General features: G+C 42.5%; 1 protein-coding gene across 1 annotated transcript; it reads right to left on the bottom strand.

The window, feature by feature from the left end:
• Positions 1 to 646: 646 nt before the first annotated feature.
• On the bottom strand, positions 647 to 13649 carry FSHB (follicle stimulating hormone subunit beta). The gene is made up of 3 exons (XM_083753145.1): positions 13514 to 13649; positions 1654 to 1813; positions 647 to 1132 (listed from the first exon to the last, which is right to left on the bottom strand). The coding sequence occupies exons 2-3, from the start codon at positions 1810 to 1812 to the stop codon at positions 896 to 898; spliced, it is 396 nt and encodes a 131-aa protein (XP_083609271.1). The 5' UTR covers position 1813; positions 13514 to 13649; the 3' UTR covers positions 647 to 895.
• Positions 13650 to 20928: the final 7279 nt, after the last annotated feature.

The raw sequence follows: 20928 nt of genomic DNA, 5'->3' as shown, positions 1-20928 counted from the left end.
ATTACTTCTGAGTAGACATGCATAGGATTGCACTGTTATATAACTTTAATAGGAAAGAGATCATGTCATACTGAACAAGCTAGTCAGTAGAGAAACTCTTAAATAACTCATGTAAGTTATTAAATGGATGCTAAAGAGAAGCTGCAGTTACAGGTAGGTAGCCATGTTGGTCTGCCGTAGTCAAAACAAACAAATAATAATAATAATAATAATAAATCCTTCCAGTAGCATCTTAGAGACTAAGTTTGTTATTGGTATGAGCTTTCGTGTGCATGCACACTTCTTCAGATACAGCAATTTTTTAATTTTGTTTCAAAAGAGAAGCTGGCACTTGAAGAGAGAATTGCAAAGAGTGGAGGATGTATCGGGAGCAGACTGCGAAGGAACTGTGCTTTGAAAGACACAGGCGAAAACACTTTTTGCTTAAGATGCCACAATGAAGCCATTGAAGGTGAATGCAACAGGTTGTATTCTTTGCACACATACTTAAAAAAGAGAAAGTTGGCAGGATAGTACAATCACATCTTATGCAGGGGTTCAGTTCCAAAAGTTCTGCATATACATGAAAATGTGTATACTCAAATCCTTGGAAACCCCCCCCCCCATATGAGCATCCCTAGCCTTCTGGAGCTCCCCCCGCCCAAGCAAGGCATAGAGCTTTAAAGCTCTTTCTGAACCAGGTCTGCTTGTGTTACCCAGCACGAAAAGAGCTTCTAAGTTCTCTGCCTTGCATTTAACTTGGGCATTTTCAAGCGGCTGACCTTCAACCATGCAAGATTGAAATAACACAAGTTAAACACTCATAAGATGCAACCGTACTGTAATATCTGCACACGTTGCCCCTTTCCCCGACATTCATTACTGTACAGTTTTTGCAAGATGAGAAAGACAAGCCTCACTCGCTGATCTCATATTGATCATACGAACAATAATTCGGATCCAAGCCTCTCCGGGTGCAGTCGGTGACGTCAGTGTTGCAGGTTCCGCAGTGACATCCTGTTGCCACTGGGTAGGAATAAAATGATTCTTCGTGACCAGCACAGCCTGGGATCTTGATAGTCTCGTACACAACTGACTTGAATGTGCAGACGTTCTGGACATATCTCATTGCTAGGTTCTGATCAATTAGATCCTAATCATGACATAAAAAAGAGAGTCTGAATGTTAAATCCATATGCCCCCAACGGCCTTTTAGCAGTGTCTAACCATGACTTTCTTTGATTTTGAAAAACCCTACCAAAACCCAAATTAAGGTGATTGATTATGTTCTTCCCTGACTTCAGTGATCTTTGGACAGCTTGTTAAACTAAAATCAATTCCTATTTTAAGACCTATCAAATCTGAAACATTTGTTACAAGACTAGCTGTCCTAGTTCTGTATCAAGTGGGTGACATTGCTCTATAACAAAATAGGAAACCATATAAACTGGAACAAATTCCTTTGTGTGCAGAATTTCTTCTTTGAGCAAACAATAAAGTGCTTACTGCCTTGAACATAAGCTATGTTCACTGAGAATATAGAAGTCAACAACCCGTTCAATGCAATTTGATGCGGAAGAAGTCCTTAAATGTACACGTTATCTTCATGTGAACAAATCATACAAATGCATATACTGAACAAGCTAGTCAGTAGAGAAACTGTTGGCTCCTCACCTTTGTTAAGCAGTAGCCAGAACACCATGTTGTGTTCACGCTGATGCAGAAACCACACTCTTCCTTCTCCAGTGCTATTGTGATATTGGACAGCTGGCAATGATTGCAGCAAACAGTTTGCCAGAAAAGCAACACGACGAAGAAATTAATCGGCTTCATCCTGTAGTGCAAAGCAGAGGGGTCCTGGAGTACACTGAGACTTACAATTCAACATATCTTTAGAAGCAGACAATATTACCATTCTTCCCATGCTGATACAAAGGCAAGCTTTTAAAAAGAAAGGATAGCGGTACGTATGCATACATTCATAGAGTAAAGTCAGCAAAACAGTACTAAGGTTATTGTCAGAGGATAAGAGATTTGTTCAGCAGAATGAAGTCTTAATCCAGTTACACTTGAGAGAAAATAATGAAATAATGAAAAAAGGCATTTCTGCTGAATAGAAAGATATCTCAATTGCTCTTACAAATAAGCTCTGGAAACTTTTACATTCTTTAAAAAAGCAAACAAAAACAAACAAAACAGAATAAATGTATTTAAAAAGGCAGAGAAGATTCCTTTTTAATGGCTTTAAAAAAAAAAAAAAGTTCTACAGAGACCTTACCATTTCTGAAGCAGTGTTAATTAAGAATCTGTTGAAAAGTTACCTGTCTTAGACTTGCCTTGCTGGAATTATGGTAGCTGTAAAGAGCGGAAAGCCTTCCGTTGCCCTTTTATACAAAATTAGATGCAACAAACACCTTGGAGGATTTGTGGGGTATTAAGACAACTGGCATCAGGTTACACCCTGATGAAAGAGAACAAATTTGTAGCCAGACGCGTGGGCGAAACCTTGCAAAATGAAGGCCATGGGTTTTACTGGTGTTTTCAATAGTACCTGTTTTAAAATGTCACCAGAAAGCCTTGGCTTGGGGCTGGTTTACGTATTATACCAGGAGTCCTATTAGCAATGTCACTGGGCAGTTAGGAAATAACTAGACAAGGTCACAAAATGGATGGAGAGCTTTATACAGGTGTATCACTTTATACAGGTGTATCACTTTATACAGGTGTATCACTCTCCCATCTGCAGGGAATTCTTTTCTAATTTCCAGGGTTTGCCCGTGATTAAAAGTGGTATGCATAAATGTAGGTTCCATCCTTATTATGATTGCTAAAAAACAGATCTCATGCAAACAACATTGAGCTAAAGAGACCAATAGGGTCTGTCTCAGCATCTTCTTATGTTTCAATAAAAATTACCATCCAGGCTTCGAAAACATGGATCTTAAAATCAGTCAAGGGTGGGAACTTGTTCAACATGGTAGGCTGGATCAACAGCTGCCCCATGCCTTGTGGGCCACTCTGACAGGCGTGTGGGACCACCTGTCTGTCAGCCACCTGACATCACCATGACATCAGCTGACTCCCCCCCCCACTTTTCCATGCATTTTGAACTCAAGGTGCACTACAAGTGAAGATCCCAGCCAATCCAAGCAGGGCTTGAAGTCACTGCTGAACTGATTGATGGTGACCTCAAGTCCTACTTGGATCAGCTGCACTTTGAAGTCCCTGACCAGAAACTCAAAAATGTAGCTCATTCCAAGAGGAGGGGGCTTCGGCATTGTCTTTGTGCTGTTCTTTTGGCTTGGGAGGTCGCTCGGGAGGAACAATTTGCAGTGCAGAGGGAGGGAGGTTTCCATTTGGTGGAAAATTAAAAGACTCTGAATACAAGCCCCACTTGTCAGGGAACAATCAGGAGTACATTTTAAGAGTCCAAGTTGCTTCCTTATCAGTCACATATTTACTTGTCCACACCCCACTTCAGTGGAAATATATATGAGGTGTGTATGGTCTATATTAAGGGACCTGGGTGGCGCCGTGGGTTAAACCACAAAGCCTAGGACTTGCCGATCAGAAGGCCAGTGGTTCGAATCCCCGCGAAGGGATGAGCTCCCGTTGCTCGGTCCCTGCTCCTGCCAACCTAGCAGTTCGAAAGCATGCCAAAGTGCAAGTAGATAAATAGGTACCGCTCCAGTGGGAAGGTAAACAGCGTTTCTGTGCGCTGCTCTGGTTCGCCAGAAACAGCTTAGTCATGCTGGCTACAGGACCCGGAAGCTGTACGCCGGCTTCCTTGGCCAATAAAGTGAGATGAGCGCCACAACCCCAGAGTGGTATATATTGAATTATGAATTATGGTGCTGGAGGAGACTCTTGAGAGTCCCATGGACTACAAGAAGATCAAACCTATCCATTCTGAAGGAAATCAGCCCTGAGTGCTCACTGGGAGGACAAATCCTGAAGCTGAGGCTCCAATACTTTGGTTACCTCATGAGAAGAGAAGACTCCCTGGAAAAGACCCTGATGTTGGGAAAGATGGAGGGCACAAGGAGAAGGAGACGACAGAAGACGAGATGGTTGGATGGTGTTCTCGAAGCTACTAACATGAGTCTGACCAAACTGCGGGAGGCAGTGGAAGGCAGAAGTGCCTGGCGTGCTCTGGTCCATGGGGTCACAAAGAGTCGGACACGACTAAATGACTAAACAACAACAAATGGTCTATATTGAGAAGATATGTTTGGACCACAGCCATCAATGCCAACAATTAAAAGGATGCCTTCCTAAATAAGAAAGCATCAGAAGCAACCCATTGAGAAGAACCCCTTGATACTGAAATGAAGGGGATTCCTCATAAGAGTGACTGAACAGAAGCCACATGTCATAATGCTCTGCTTTAAAAATGCCTAACTTATGAAGACAGAGGAATGTAACGAAAACTAAACTATCTTCTACCCCTGCCTCACAGCAGACCTCTGCAAAAGTATCTGCAAAATCCTGACACAATCTTCCGAGAAGTACTGGGCAGTCTGCCTGCTAGACAGAAGAACCCCACCAGGCTGCTGTTAAACAAAATGATGCAGAACAAGAGTGTGTGTTCATGAGATAACAAACGGACCTTTTGTACACAAGGGGGAAGCTATAGCTAGTTCTAATATATTCTGGACTTGGTCAAGGGAATCATTCCATATCATACCCTATGAGCCAAATGCAAAAAGGAGCTTGGGATGTTTTAACAAGAGCCATGGCTGAACTAAAAACTTCCACTTCTGCACTGGGCAACCTTGCCAATGGAGAAGTTTTAGATTACCACCAGTGCTACACAATTGTGGGTTATTTCTCACCATGCTTCAACAAAACTCTACACAGTGGCTAGTGTTCCAACCTGGCTTAACTTATACCCCTGCTGTTTTTCCAGACATAAAATTAAAATGCGCTTAAACCTTTAAGCCACATTTGGATGTGTGGCTATAGAAGTCATTGCATGGCCCAGAGCCTTGTGGCGACAAGGCAGACTCGATCACGTTTGTGATTTTTTCTCAATTTGATCATTTATTTCTAGACCAGTTTCCCAAAGGGTTGAATGCAACATGTTGATGGGATGGGAAGGGGGGCGGGGGGAATAAAACCCTAGGGATTGAAAAGAGCCTAGGGAGCAAAATAAGTTTATAATTATAGTATGAAAATTGTGTTAAGAAGCATGAGCCTCAGAAGTTAAGAAGTATGAGCATTGCCTATCATCAGGCAGACCATTTCCACATATTTACCAGTTACCTGCATCTTTATAGCGCAAAAAAATCGCAGGTCAACATAAAGATGTTCCAGAAGGTCTATTTCTTGGCTTTCAGTTGATTTGTGTTGTTCAGTTGTATCTGTGTAAAATAGCCCTGCAGAGAATTGTGTGGCTAGAGTATTATGAAAACTCTATAAAGGTAGCAGTTGTTGCTCTTGGCTGATGAGGTGATCTCACAATGTCACATTGAGTTGACTAATCATAGAAGCTATTGGATAAATCACCAGACCTACTTCTTAATTGCTGGAAAGATTTGTTCCATGTTTAGTTGCAGTTTTGCAGCACATGTACAGCAATGCATTGTTTAAATCCACATAACCTTCATAATTTCCTACATTGGAAAAGGCTAGCAATGTGGATTCTGTCAGGGCTGCCAGCAGGGCACCTAATTAAACAAGCTTCTCTCAATAATGGGCGGTGGAGGTCCAGTTGGATATAGATGTCATTTAGATTAGTACATTCTTCAGAGCCATGGTGGATAAAAACCATGGTGGTTTAAAACATGTATTTCTTAGCTGGAAGTAAACCATCCCCATCTTTGGTCACATCCATGTCATACATTTAAAGCACATTTATACTGCTGCCTGCCACCCCATTTCCGAGCATTATGAGATTCCAGGGGTTCCAGGTGCTTAATTAGAGTTCCTGCTTCCTTTTGGAAACAAGGCACAATAAATATTGTGATGTCTATATGATATATGGTTTGTTTACACATCTACAACCTGAGCCTACAATAGAGGGGTTCACAGCATTAACACCCCAAGAGAATATTGTTTCTTCCATCGCCACAGTCTTGGATGCAAACAGACATCAAGCATCGTAATCTGCCTCTCTGGCTTTCCAGCTTGCTACTTTACAGCGGGCGGTACTGTGGTCTAAACCACAGAGCCTAGGGCTTGTCGATCAGAAGGTTGGTGGTTCAAATCCCTGTGACGGGGTGAGTTCCCATTCCTCAGTCCCAGCTCCTGCCAACCTAGCAGTTCAAAAGCATGTCAAAGTGCAAGTAGATAAATAGGTACCGCTCCAGCGGGAAGGTAAACAGCGTTTCCGTGCGCTGCTCTGGTTCGCCAGAAGTGGCTTAGTTATGCTGGTCACATGACCCGGAAGCTGTTTGCCGGCTCCCTCGGCCAATAAAGTGAGATGAGCGCTGCAACGCCAGAGTCGTCCGCGACTGGACCTAATGGTCAGGGGTCCCTTTACCTTTACCCTTTACTTTGCTTCTAGGTCACATCACTCCTAACTCTAACTTCTCAACTCTCAACTCTGACTTTATCTGTTGAGGGAAACCCATTTGCCATCTCATAGGAGCCCTTTGATTCTTTCTTCTCTTAATGGCCCATCTCTCAGGTGCAAGTCTGGCTATTTCCTGGAATTTGAAGGCTTGCTTAGCTTTTAACACTGGTTGTATCCAGGAATTAGAAAGGTCTGGCATCTATCATAATACCCGAAGCCTTGATAATTCTAACACTTGCTGGGTCCAGGGGTTATAGGCGTTCATGAAATACTACACAATGCAGTAAGGGTCCGAAGAAGTGCTCAACAATATGTTTGTGAAAGGCACAAAGTATAAAAAACTCCTTTGATGTCCATTGTGAAAGGCAGGTGGGTTTTTTTAAGTGTATTGGTTAGGAATATGTCCTTTTCTGCTCAGCAGGATTCTCTCCCTCTCCCTACTCCCAATTCTTCATATTGACAAACCTGGTGGTGATACTTCTGTGTAGCTTTGACTATAACTTTTTAAGAATTGTGTCAGCATGTCACTATAGCTTGAAAGTATTGTTAGATTTAAAATGCCTCCACATTCTTGTCTGTAATGCTATTAAATTGCACCACAACACCAGCTTTGACATCATTATTGGTGACAAAGTGATGAACCCCAAGTTGTTTAAACAGACTGCTTACAGACTTGCTTAGAAACTATTTACCATTATCTGTCTGGAGCATTCCAGACTTCCTTCTATCATGTCTGGGGGAAAAAAATCATTAAATCTCTGAATGCTATTCTCTGCCTGTTTTGTGTTTTAGAGCATCAAGAGACACAGCCCAGGCACATTCAGACAGGATGTCTATGTCTGTTACAATGCACCTGAAGTCCTTGTTGCCATTAGAAAACTTGCTGTGTTTCCACAAAATCAGCTGGCCATTGTGTGTGCACTCCATAAAAATATGGCCTTGCTTCTTCTAAAGTGGATTTGGTGCAGCCCGTGCAACTTGTAGGCATCCTAGTCTGAAAGTCATGTTTAGTTCTGATTTTTATGGCCTACTGACATCGGCCAAACCTATTTCCTCCAACCTCCCTTCCCCATGGCTTTTGAAACATCCTGTAGAACACCTTGTGCCCAGTAGTGGTGTGTGCAGTGGGGTGGAGCTGACCCCCAAACACAGGGCTGGGGTGGCAGCAACATTTGGGCTGTGTGGGTTTGCTGGTGGCAGAGTTCCAGAATGGTTTAACAATTAATCCTTCTCTCCTGGGAATGAGATGGCGCTTCCCCCCCCATTCATCTGCATAACAATACCCTTACCAATGCCTAACTGCCAATGCCAAGGAAGTTGTGACGATTTGATACGAGGTAGGTGAAAAACCAAGTGGCTGGTGCCAATTTGCCAAGTGGAAAAAATTCCTACCAGGCCCCTTGACGGCGACCAACCAAGGTCCATAGCAATGTCAGAGAGCCAAACCTAAAGAGTGGGAGGGTGGGAAACCGAGGCAGCTGGGGTGCTGGAGCGGAAAAAGAGGGAAATCCTTGGCCGTGCCAGCCCTAAATAGCACAGGTTACGGCTCCTGGGCCAGCCAATTGGCTGGCAAGGGAGATGACGCATCCGAGGTTTCCCTGATCTCGCGGGGGCTGCAAGCCAGCCCCCACGCACATGGGGGGAGGGCATGAAGCCCGCAACCCCACCTCCTCTCCATCTTGGAAGTGGCTTTGTGTTGATGGGGCTGGTGCTGCAAGAGTGAGAGGTCTGTAGCTCATTTTGTGGAGCCCATATAATTTGGGACCTTAAGCCTACTGTTTCCTCTGTGGTTAAAAAAAAAGCTAAGTACAGTATTTTCAAGACTTTTCTCATCATCTTTGCTGGATTGGCTTTGCCTAGCTTTCGCTGCAGTGCCACCGCTGCCCCCTGCGCTACGCAATCACACCCCCTTATTACTGCTTGTGCACCCACAGCAGGGAGAGCCCACACAGCTGCTCCTAATCTCTGCTTCCAGGCAAAAGAGCTGCGATATGCTTCAATAGCCTTATTTCTGAGCAAGCGGTGAATACACACAGAGCCTTTTGTCTTGGAAACCTAATTGATACTAGGCTGCCTATTGTGTAAGGCTGCCGCATACTCTCAGGAATCAAATAATTCGCACCCCCACCTTTCTTCTGTAGCTCAGACCTCTCCCACTGCTTTTCACAGTACTGTATTGCTTTACAATGAAAGTCAGACAGATGCCGGTGCATTTAGTTTTCATTTACCCTTTCCTCACAGCAACATGGGTGCACTGTGCTCCTTCTCTGCAGTGTTGGCCCCCCTCTACACCATCCTTTCTAAGATCAATGAGGTTCCTCCCTAGAGAAACAAATGGTATATTTAAACTTGACACACAAGTTGAACATTTTTTATCGTTGAAACAAAATTTAAAAATTCCTTCCAGTAGCACCTTACAGACCAACTAAGTTTGTTATTGGTATGAGGTTTCGTGTGCATGCACATTTCTCCAGATACACTGAAACAGAAGTCACCAGACCCTTATATATAGTGAGAGGGTGGGGAGGGGTATTACTCAGAAGGGTGGTGGGAATGAGTGATTGGCTGATAGGTGTGGTAAACCTGTTGACGACTGTTAAGGACTGCAATTGGTCTTACAGGAAAAAGCAAGGGGTGAGATGGCTAAAAATAGCTGTATCATGTATGATGAGATAATAATCCAATGTCTCTATTCAGATCCAGGTCTCTCCATGGTTTTAAGTTTGGTAATAAGTTGCAATTCAGCAACTTCTCTTTCCAGTCTACAGTGGTACCTCGGGTTACATACGCTTCAGGTTACATACGCTTCAGGTTACAGACTCTGCTACCCCAGAAATATTACCTTGGGTTAAGAACTTTGCTTCAGGATGAGAATAGAAATCGTGCTCTTGCAGCGTGGCGGCAGCAGGAGGCCCCATTAGCTAAAGTGGGATTAGTTCACAGGATAAAATCAGAATATAAAACCACAAAATACATAATCAAAATAAAAACAACAACAACCCAATAACCCCCCCCCCCAACACATTTTAAAAGGGCATAGGGTGTCAATCAACACAGCTAAAAACAGTTCAAACACTAAAAACACACACACACACAAAATTTAAAAGAAGAAACAGCGCTCTCTGCTGGGCAGTAGCAGTCCTTATGAAGTCTGTCAGGCCCCACCTTGGGCTGGGTGGAGAGAGGCAAGAGTGGGCCCTGAAGCACTCAGCAGGGTGGTCATGAATTGCTGGAGCAACAGAGATACTTTGTACTGGTATATATTTGTATCTACAAACTGTATTGTGGATGGTGATTGATAAGAATCCCTCCTTCCCTAATACAGACTACTAAAACTAAAGATGAGAAAGTACAAGCCACTGTTGTACTGTGAGAGGAAGACAGTCAATTAGCAATAATTAGAGGCTTAGACAGTGCCAAGGTTAATGTGGATAGCTTTGCAAAACTTGTACCTCCATGCAATGCCAGAAAGAGCGAGTGATGGTTCTGAAACTTGATCCAAACTTTGAATTTAGCACATACCGGTACTTCATATGTATAATGAGCCCTGGCTTTAGAGTTTGATTCAACAAAATGTTAACTTGCCACCAGAAGTTCCTTGAGCATTTGGCATTGTTTAGCTGGTTCATCAATAAGAAGGTGGCAGCAAGAATGGGACAGGAGGAGAAACTACTGAAAAGACTGTTGAACTTAACACTCCTGGGAGACCGTAGTTCAAATATTCATTCAAACACGGAGTGTTCTTGGATCTGCTACTGCCTCTCAGGCTAAACAACCACACAGACCTGCTGTGGGTAAAGGTTAAAACAGTGGAGGAAGATTACTGAAGTAGGATCCTTGGGAAATGGGCAGGATAGAAATTTCTATTTCTATTAATTGCAAACAATGCATTTGATTAATCTCGACAAATTAATGTACCATATATTAAGAATAATGTTTATTTATTTATTTATTTATTCATGCAACTATTTCTGTACCCCCATACCATAATGTATCAGGGTACATTGTTAAAACTTAAAACGCCACTTAGATAAAAATATAAATGCAGATAACTTGCCGCGTAGCAATGAAATGTGCTCTGTGGGGGGGGGGAGGGGAGGCGATGGACCCGTCAGAATATATTGTAGATAGGGCAGGAGAGAGAGGGAAGCCCTACTTCGCATTATGCTGAATGCAACCCTGCATTGCAACGAAACAATGGAACTCAGTGTGGTTTGCCACATCTCAATAGGACCATCATGCCGTCACTGTAGCTATGCCACTACTGAACTGGGCAACAGAGAGAAATCAACATGTAAAATGTTTTCTGGATGGAGACACAGGGATAGAAAACATGTGACTTAATTATGTCTGCCTCTTTGTTATGCCTTTTCATTAAAAAAAAAAAAAAGTAATCAGGGCATTCATAAGAGAAGTCCTGTCTGCTTCCCAAATGCGGAACCGAGGCCTGCTACACTGATAATGGGGGTGATTAAACAACTTCAGTGAATGGCACCCCTTTGGAAATTAGTGTGCAGGATGCTCAGTGCAATGTTTTTCCTCCATGGAGAAATGCACAATGAAACTATAATAACAGAATGTAAATTTCCTGTGGAATTCCAAGGAAAGAACCTTGGGTGGAGCAGGGAGTAATATAATTGTGTGTTTACAAACCTTTGTGGATATTATTCTTAGGAGCATAATTGTATGAAGGCTGATTATTATTGTGTCAGAACTGGTCCAATTGTATTCACTGTTAATGATTTTTGTGCAAACATGTTTAGGATCATGCTGTAAGAAGATTTTGTTTGAGGCTGTTGGATTATTCCCTTTGTACCATCCTATAGTAATGACCAGCAGTGAGATTCCATAGATTTTGGGCTGCCTGGGAACACTGTATCTGATCTTTGTCTGATTGTGCAGATTAGGGTGACCAGATGCAAAAGAGGACAGCATTCCAGCATTTTTATTCATTTTGTAAAAAAGTGAATGTTCAGAACTTCTAATCCTGAAAAATTAATCTCATTTTCTACTTGATACTTAAAAGTATAGGATGGGAGCCCTGCTCATTTTGATATATTGCCAACCCTTGTGTATCAGTGTCTTCAGCTCACATTTCAGGAGGAAGTGATGCGTGCAACAACTAGAAAACAATCTGACAACTAAGGTGGATTCAGACAACCAGGACTGGAACAAAACAATAGCATACCCTCCAAAATTTAACCAATGAAAATAGGAATGTCCCATTCCATAATGATAATTTTACTATTTATACCCCGCACATCTTACAGGGTTGCCCCAGCAACTCTGGGCAGCTTCCAACATATATAAAAACATAACAAAACATTAAACATTAAAAAAACCTTCGCTATACAGGATTGCCTTTAGACGGCTCAGGGGTTGGATAACTCCATACCCCCCAACATTTCTCCAATAAAAATAGGGACATCCTAAGGAAAAGTGGGACATTCCGGGATCAAATCAGAAACCGGGATGGCTTCTCTAAATCAGGGACATCCTTGGAAAACAGGAACATTTGGAGGGTCTGCAAGAGCTATCTAAATGCCAACAGCTTGGAACCTGTGCTACACATGGAAAAGTTCCCAAACACACAATTAAGCCCTGCTTTTCAGTCTAGTTCCTGCAGCAAGAGATGCCTGCCTCACATTTTTTGGCACGACTTTTTGTTGCTCCAATTTCAAGGTTTGGTGGAATCCACAAATATACAGACCCCTCCTCACACCATTTTGGAACACAAGAATAGCTCTGCTGAAGCGGGACCAAACTCCTCTCTCATCTGGCGTAACGTTTCCCACAGTGACCAGCCAGATGCTTCTAGCAAGTCCACAAGCTACTGCCTACTTGCGAACAATAGTCCTCTCCTGCTGCTGTTCTCCAGTGACTAGATTTCAGACTGCCTCTCTTCCTGGGGGGTAGTGTGAAGCCATCATGCCTAGTCACTATTGATAGCCTTATCCTCTATGTATATGTCTAATCCCCCTTTAAAGCCATCCACAGTGGCAGCCATCACCACATTTTGTATTCTGCACACTTCTGTTTCTGTCTACTTATTTTCTCCTGGGATTCCACTGGGTAAAAGAATTCATTTATCTGGATATTCTCCTCATATCCTTTTTTCTGGGGGATGGGGGCGGGCGGTTGGTCTAGCCCAAGAGTTTTTCTTCCTTAACGTCACTCTGAATCCTAGCAAGCATTGTTCTTTCTGCAATGAAAAATAACCGTTTAATTTGTTTGCTAGGCTCGTCAGTGAGCTTCCTGCACTAATGCAACCAAACCTGGACAAATAGTAAATGACATATCTCCACAAAAAAGCTGTAGAGAATCTGGGCTAAATGGAGCAATATTCCCACATCCTAATGAAGACATTAATTCAGGATTTCACAGTAGAAAAGTCACGGGAAGCGAAGCAAAAGAAGGCAACCCACATGCTATGTTTTTGATTAACATGGGCACCGACCAGAACTCATGTCAGGTCTTGTTTCAAAACAGTTTTACTTGAGACTACAGCCTTTCAGAAAAGATAAATTACATTTCCCGAAAAGTGTCAAGATTAATGAATTCATTATCATTCTTTAAAAATAAAAAAACACACATTTCCTTTGGTAGGAAGAATTCCTGGAGGCTTACTGTGTTTTGCAATATTTGAGTTTATTTACAAATATGCAGGTTGAGCATCGGTAGAAGCACACAGCTGAAAGACACTGACAAAGCAAGCTTTGCAGCCTCATATCAGATCTCCAGAGAGGGTGGCTCTTTAGCCCCCTTTGCTGTTAGTTTATACAGCTTCAAAAAGTCAGCTCAGTCCACTCTTTCTATCTCTTCCCTCACTCCAATAGCAATCTGTGTCACAAAACGCTTCTATTGTTCTCCATAAGGGAAAGCCAGTGTAGCACCCTTCACATTCAGTGGACTACAACTCCAATCATTCCTGATCATTAATCGTGTTGGTTGTATGGGAGTTGTAGTCCAAAAAACCCTAGAGCTCACCACAGGAGTTACCCACGGCTTTCTACTCACACTTAGGGGGTCCATGTGCCCTGCTTTATGGAGGGCAGTCCTCCATTTGAAGAGTTGTCAGTCATCTGCTTGAGAGAGTCCTTTCCCACTTAAAGAACTGTAAGAAAGGAGAGCAGTGGCTTTGATGTTGTCCATATCACTCTTTCCCTTTTTCCTTAATACTGTACACACAGCTGCTGTGTGTGTGTGACCAGCAGGTAACACAGCAAATTGTTCCTGTTTCCTTCTAGAACTCCTGTTGCTCTTGCTCAGAGCCAATAAGCATTGCGGGTCCAGGCATCATGCTCCCAACCCTAGATAAATAAAAGACCACTAAGACTGGTTTGGATTGAAATAGGCCACAACTTTATTGAAAACAGTTGAAAGAAGTTTGGCTTGGGCATGGGGCAATCAAAATACTTCGGGCCTGCCCACCGGAAGTCATGCGTGGTCAAGCCACGTTCCTAAGACTTATGTACATCACATAGGGTGACTGCAGCAGGGACCACTATTTGGGGAAGTGCCTTTGGCCCTGGCCCCGCCTGGGCACACAGACATGACCCCTCCCCCCGGATCCCTTTAATGGGATCCCCAGTGTTTGGAGGGGCAGGCGGAGATTACAACCTCCCCTCCATCCAAGACAAAGGATTGCCCCAGAGCTAACAAGCATTCCCCAATCCCTGCTGGGATCCATTAGGGGGCAAACACAGGGTTATTTGGCATGCTTCTTCTCCGAGACATGTATGGCTTTTAGCAGAAAGTGGGAAAATCTACACTCTATCCAATCCGCTTGTGCTACAGTTACAATTTTTTTAAACGCCTGAGTTTCTAGCTCTCATCGACTCAGTGATATTGGGAAAAGGGAACATTTGATTTGACAATAGAAAGAGGCAAGTAAAAACTTATCATTTTATACCATGATGAATTGCTGTAACAGTTTTGAAACTAACCATTTTATTGTGGCATCAATGCAGGCAAGAGCCCTCTTCGTCAAGTGCACCATTATAGGAAAGCATCCGTTTTATACTGGAATTATAGATGAGCAGACACTAAAGGAATTGTTGTATTCTCTGGGCAACTGTTCCCTCTGTCCAATTCTGGGCAGACAGGAATCTCAAACTCAGAGCTATCATTTATTCCTCCCCGTCCTCAAATTTTGCTGTTATCTTTGACATTTTCTGCTTGATGCCCCCTTTTCTTTGTTAAACCCTGTGAATCAATGGGCAACATCTAGCTGCAAGATAAGACTGTGATCTCCATGCCACTTCAGATTCTTAATTTCCTGCCCGAATTACCTCTTTATCAAATTTTCACATTGGCCCTGCAGCTGTCATCCAAATTAAATACATGTGCTTTCTAATCATGTGATGACATTCTGGGAATAAGAAGAAGGATACTCGCATAACAACACCTGTCAGATGTGGAGGATGTGTTGAAAAGCCTTGCCTGAAGCCACAGAACAACACCCTTTAGGCAAATCTCAGAAATGCCCTCTTTGTCTAAAATCGCACATCGCCCTATTAACAGTGGCATGCTCTGGGGAAAAGCGCTCTTCTTTCTGTTCAACATACTTGTCCTCTTAATGTTTTAAGAGACCTTCCAGATCAAGTGAAAATGACTACAAACTTACTGTCAAATAGCAAAGAGAGATGGGGCAAAGATTCCCGAAGGCTTTCACTGGTTGTTTTGAGAACACTGAATGTTTTTAGGGGTGCATCTATGCTACAAATGGATTTCAGCATTATAGTAGTCTAATTGTTTATTTATATAAACACTTGTCATTTGCTTTTTACCTCCCATCAGGACCTCCATGGGTCTTCACAATAGTAAAAACACAACATTCAAGAACATTGAAACCAGTACAAAAACAATGATATCGAACCCCAAAGCCAGCAAAAGTTAAAACATACAGTTAAAATCCATTAAACGCCTGGTGAAATAACAACATTTCTTCCTCTTGGGAGGGCAAGATCAGTTTTAAGTCTTATTCTTTATGAATTGTGGTGTTGAATAACTGCAAATCACCGTGAGCCAATAAATTGGAGCCAGAATGCTCAAAGGACAAGTGAAGCAATGATATAGGATGGTGAAGCTGCAGGGTTTGGGGGTTTCAAAGGAGACAGGTGGAAATAAATTTACAGATGGAATTGATAATACCTTGAGGACCAGCTCTGGACACTAATGATATGTGGAAATGCGGGAGAAAGTCATTATTGCCCAAATGGAAACTTGCATATCTCTCCCCATGGGAGATGTGCATCATATGCTCCTCTTTGCAGGGAAGATGCACACGTCCACACTTCAGGTGTTAATGAGATGTGCGAATAGGGGAAACACAACGTGAAAGCTGGCAATTAAACAGAAGGGGTTGCACAGTGCCTAGCCCCTGCTGGCGCTAAATAAAAGTTAAACAGTAGCAGCAGCGTTCTTCCAGTTTTAATATATAATTGCAAGCTCATTTATCATGAGAGCTAGGGAGAACATCCACAATTCAGAAATGGTGTTTTATACAGGGTGAGGCTGTCATAAAGAACAAACAGTGACTTCAGATTATCAGCAACCTATGAGAAATCGTCTTAATGCATGTAAAACCATTAGCTTGTCCAATTCAGTAGTGTCACAAAGTATCCTACAGTTTCCTATGTTTTGGGCAGCCGTTGTCCTTATATTTCTATCTGGGATTCCTTGCTTTGGATCATATACAGTGGTACCTTGGTCTACGAACAGCCCTGTTAATGAACTACATATTCGGTATACAAACTCTGCAAAACCGGAATTGGTGTTCTGGATAGCGAACTTTACCTCGATTTATGAATGGAAGCCGAACGGTGGAAGGGCACTGCCAGCGGGAGGCCTTAGAAGGGAAAGCGCTCCTCAGTTTAAGAATGGCTTTGGTTTAAGAATGGACTACTGGAACAGATTAAGCTAGAAACTGAGGTACCACTGCACTTTGTTTCATAGGCTGGGTAAGTGGCTGCATGTCCTGCCCTCCCACCATGCACATAGAGTAACGTGTGGCAGGTACTCCATGTGGAGGACCAACTTTCAGAGGATAATTGTGTGACTTCCCTGCAAAAGCACTGGAAGAAGAGACTGTGCAAATTTAGTTTATTGCCAGTGCATGCTTCTTTAAGGAGTACCCATTTCACATGTTAAATTATGCTGTAGTGGGGGGGGGGGGACAACTCAGGCCTACTTTTCACCACATGACTAGGCTTGCCTTAATTAAGACTGTGACCAACTCTCAGTACAGAGGTTGCCAACCCCTTTGGTCCAGTGGGCACATTTAGAATTTGGAGAGGTGTTGTGGGTCCCTGTCACAAAATGGTTCCCGTGAGGGCATGGCATATCACAAAGTGAATATTTACTTAGACCTTTTGTGGGTGTCATAAGAGATACCAGAGGTCACACTGGAGCCTGCAGGTGCCACATTGGCAGTCCCTGACTTAATGTAAACAGCTGAGATAAGTACCACCCAACCAGCTTAAGGTATTCAGCCCTCTGAGCTTTTTTCATCCTGCATCAAAAGAGCAATTATGTGAGAGAACATTTTTGCCATCCACAGTGAAACATGCATTTGATTCTTTTTTTTTTACTTGCCCACCGTTGCCATTACCTGTTTTTTGAATTCATAGAGATTATTTTAAGTCTAGAATGACCTACTTAGCTGAAAAGAGGTCTAATTGATTACAATATTTTTAAAATGTTTTTATCTGCCAAATATAGATTATTCCTCTTTCAGAGACAACAAACATACTGGAAATCATTATTGCACTTACTAAGACACTTGGTACAGTACTGTCTGGAGACACAGATATTGTTTCTGTTAAATAGAAAATGCAATCACCGGACATCACCAGGGCTCGCATATTCAAATGAAAAGCTATGCTTTAGTTCTTAAAGAGAATAACGACATAGCTAAAGGAGATCCTGAATTCCCAAGCTAAATTCCCACTGAGAAGTGAAAGCAGGCTTAGGAGAGGTTTATCTATTTATTACAAGCCACCGTTTAAGCCACAATTATGGTACCAAGTGTTCATCAGAAAAATGGCTTCTAAAAACTACATGTTAGAGGGCAAATATATCCCCCAATGTGACGTATTAAACAGGGTTTACATCCATAAATGTATTTGCCATATTTGCAATTTGCCCTTCCTCAAGGGTACATACACCGGGTAATCTCTCACTGTTATCCTAAGCTTAGCTGCACTTTATGACCATCATTTCAATGCCGTTAAAAAGGCATTGCCTTGGTGAGTTTATATTTTCCTTGGTGTAAAATCCAAAAGTCCCCAACATATTATGTATCACAGCAGCCTCATCCTTTTTCTCCACGTCCACCAGCATGAGATAATAGAGAGATGGAATAATGAGTCTGTTCCACCCTGTTTTGGTCCGTGGACATCTCAAATTATCTCCTACCCAGTTTCTGGTTAGATTTTTAAGGATAAATCCAGGAAAATTCTAAAAGATCCTCATATTAAAAAATTAACACCCCCCAAAAAAGCCACACCCCAACACAAATTACTCTGTAAACTATGGCATCACCACATCAGATAAAAAAATATTTTTAATGGTGCAGGAAGCTACAAGAGTCCACTTCCTATCTAATTCTATGTACTGTTGGGGGACAGACATTTTGTTGTATGTGCAATGATCCCTTGTGCATAGAATTAAACAGGAAGTGACGTGCCACAGCTTCCTGTGCCATTAAAAAAACGCCTTCTTATGCTATTTGGTAGAGGTTAGAAGCAGGGAGAGGGGAACCAGAATAGCCTCAGTACACCTTATAAGCACAATAGTCAGACCAGTCCTCATAAAGGTTTGTAGATGTGTAACTAAACTGCAGATCTACAGCTCTTCCCAAATACTAGTTCTTTGAGACGAATGAGGGAGGGATGTTCACTGAAAAATCTGGACTTTATGACAATTCTCTGCTTTTTCCCAGAAGTAACTAATGCCAGGATGAGGATGCAACATGTGTGGTGTTTTCTTACACATTACAATGGAAAAAAGAGCTAACTCACTACAACAATGTTGTTGTCATTGACATTCCTACAGCAAGTGTAACATGTATTATTATAATTATCAGCAGCAACAGCCTGCCTTTTTCTGTGATGGGACTCAAGGTGCCTTACAGAGAAAAACAAGAATTGCTAAAAACATAGAAAAAACAATCATTTAAAAACAACGAAATATTCATACAATTGAAACCATATACCTATACAAAATCTGTGTAAAAATTACACATGATTACAATAAAAACAGCATTAAAAGCAATCAGTTCCCAAAAGCCTGGTCTTCACCTGCCAGTGGAAGGGAAGCCAGTCTAGCTTCTCCAGGGAGGGAGTTCCAAAATCTGGGAGCAGACACTGAGCAGGCCATTTTCTGCGTCCCCACAAGAGTGCCTATGAGAGTGGTGGGACCAAGAGAAGGGCATCCTTGGAACATCTCAAAACCTGAGCAGCTTTGTATTAGGGAAGACGGTCTTTCAGATAGCTTGGACCGAAGCCGCATAGGGCTTTATAGGCCGCAACCGGCACACATAGCCTGACTCTTAGTTGAACAGAAGCCCCATTAAAAATCAACAGGACTGACTTCAAAGGCAATGTGTTCTGGACTGTGGTGTCTATGAGTTCCCTGCTGGGTTTGGCAGATGTTTTCTGATGCTGCTGACATTGCTTCAAGGGGCCTTGCTGCTGACAACGATTTTTGATAGTGTTTATGGCTGCAGTAATGTATTCTTCTTTCTGCTTCCCTTTCCCCACTTGGTAGCTGACTTTGCACTATACCATGGAAGTCTTTGGATTAGGCTACCTATTTTGAGTCATTAAAAGTAACAACACACCTTGCTGTGCCTTGGCTAAAACTGAAAGACTCTGGACTGAGTTAATGTGCTTGCCGTCTCCCACAACATGCAATGGCAGGCCACAAACGTGCTGGCTTTCAACTTGGATAGTTTTCAAAATTGATTGGGCAAATTCATATAGAATAAGGTGTGAGAACAGGATGCTGGGTGGGGTGCCAACTTGAACAAAATGTGTGTGTGTGTGTATGTGGGGGAAGCCCAGGTAAGCCCCACCTCACAAAATTGGTCACAAGACACATGCATCATTTGAATGGCAATGTGCATCAACTTGGGGAGCAGCCCCCTCAAATATTTTATTGGGGCCCCCCAAAGGCACCTCAGCCCCTAGGCGTTGGCTCCTATGAAGCTGAACTAGATGGGCCTTTGGCCTCATTCAGTAGGTCTGTTCTTGTAGTCATGCAGTCGTCATCAGAAATATACAATAAGCTTTGGGCATTCACACTAAAAACCTATGGAAAACATGGTGAGGGCCAACTAAATAACTGCATTACGTTTATGGAGACCATTCAGACGCCACCCAAAGCTAAAAACCAGGACGAGTTATACTGGGCTGTAGTGCACTTGGTCTGATCGCAATATATTCCATATGTCTTCCTTAGTTGCCATCATGCGTTTCTTATTAAGAAGGTATCCTCAGCTCTTCCTCAGTAGCCAATACAAGGCACTTTTCAGCTTCAGTACCTTTGGTGTGATTTCTCATGGCAGTCTTCCGATTCTAACATTTTGACTATATCAAAATCTGCAGCCAGCAGCATACGGATGTTTGAACTCAATGCATTTGCAGAGATAACATTAGAATATCAGCATCGATTCCCATTGGTGTAAAGGGAAATCCTGCTTCAAAGACCCAACTGATGTCATCATCCATATTTTAACCTCTTCCTATTGAAGGTAGATTTTGGGGTAGGGTTTTTTTGGCTATAGGCATTGACGTCAAATCACCAATGCTCAACTCTGTGTCCAATTTTGGCCTTTGGGGAACTGAAAGGAGCACAGACATTCTTGTCATACAGGAAGCATGTATATCCTTGACACAAGAGTAGCATTTCTGCGGTATGTCCGTAAATTGTTCCATTTGATCGCTCCTTGGAGGATATAATTGGCATTGACGTAAAAGCAGCTGGGGCCTCTGCCTGGAGCTGTAACATGATTCTCTGTCAAAGTTGTAGTGAACTACTGCCAATCAGGCATTAATCTCATAACCTTTTTGGTACATTCCAAAGAGGACCCTCAACCATCAGTTCTGTGCTATATTTTTTGAAAAAGCATCAAGAATGTAATAATATATGACCATTAGAAAAAAAAAGTCTGCAATCCTAAACACACTGAATAATAATAATAATGCGGGAGGCAGTGGAAGACAGGAGTGCCTGGCGTGCTCTGGTCCATGGGGTCACGAAGAGTCGGACAAGACTAAACGACTAAACAACAACAACAACAATTTGTATACCACCCAATACCTGCAGGACTGAGGGCAGTTCAATATAAAAACACAAAATACATAATAAAAACAAAAACAAGAATGCATCCTTCAGAGTCACTCAATTTGTATCAGTACCAGAAGCTT

The sequence above is a fragment of the Podarcis gaigeae genome (genome assembly GCF_964106915.1).
Source record: "Podarcis gaigeae genome assembly, chromosome: 1".
Classification (NCBI taxonomy): Eukaryota; Metazoa; Chordata; class Lepidosauria; order Squamata; family Lacertidae; genus Podarcis; species Podarcis gaigeae.
Note: the sequence above shows the minus strand (reverse complement) of the source record. Positions and strands in the feature narration are given on the sequence as shown.

Coding starts and splice junctions, on each gene's coding strand:
- FSHB (XM_083753145.1), bottom strand. CDS start 1,812: ATGAAGCCGATTAATTTCTTCGTCGTGTTGCTTTTCTGGCAAACTGTT. Junction 1,133..1,653: donor CTGGCTACTGCTTAACAAAG/GTGAGGAGCCAA, acceptor TGTCATGATTAG/GATCTAATTGATCAGAACCT.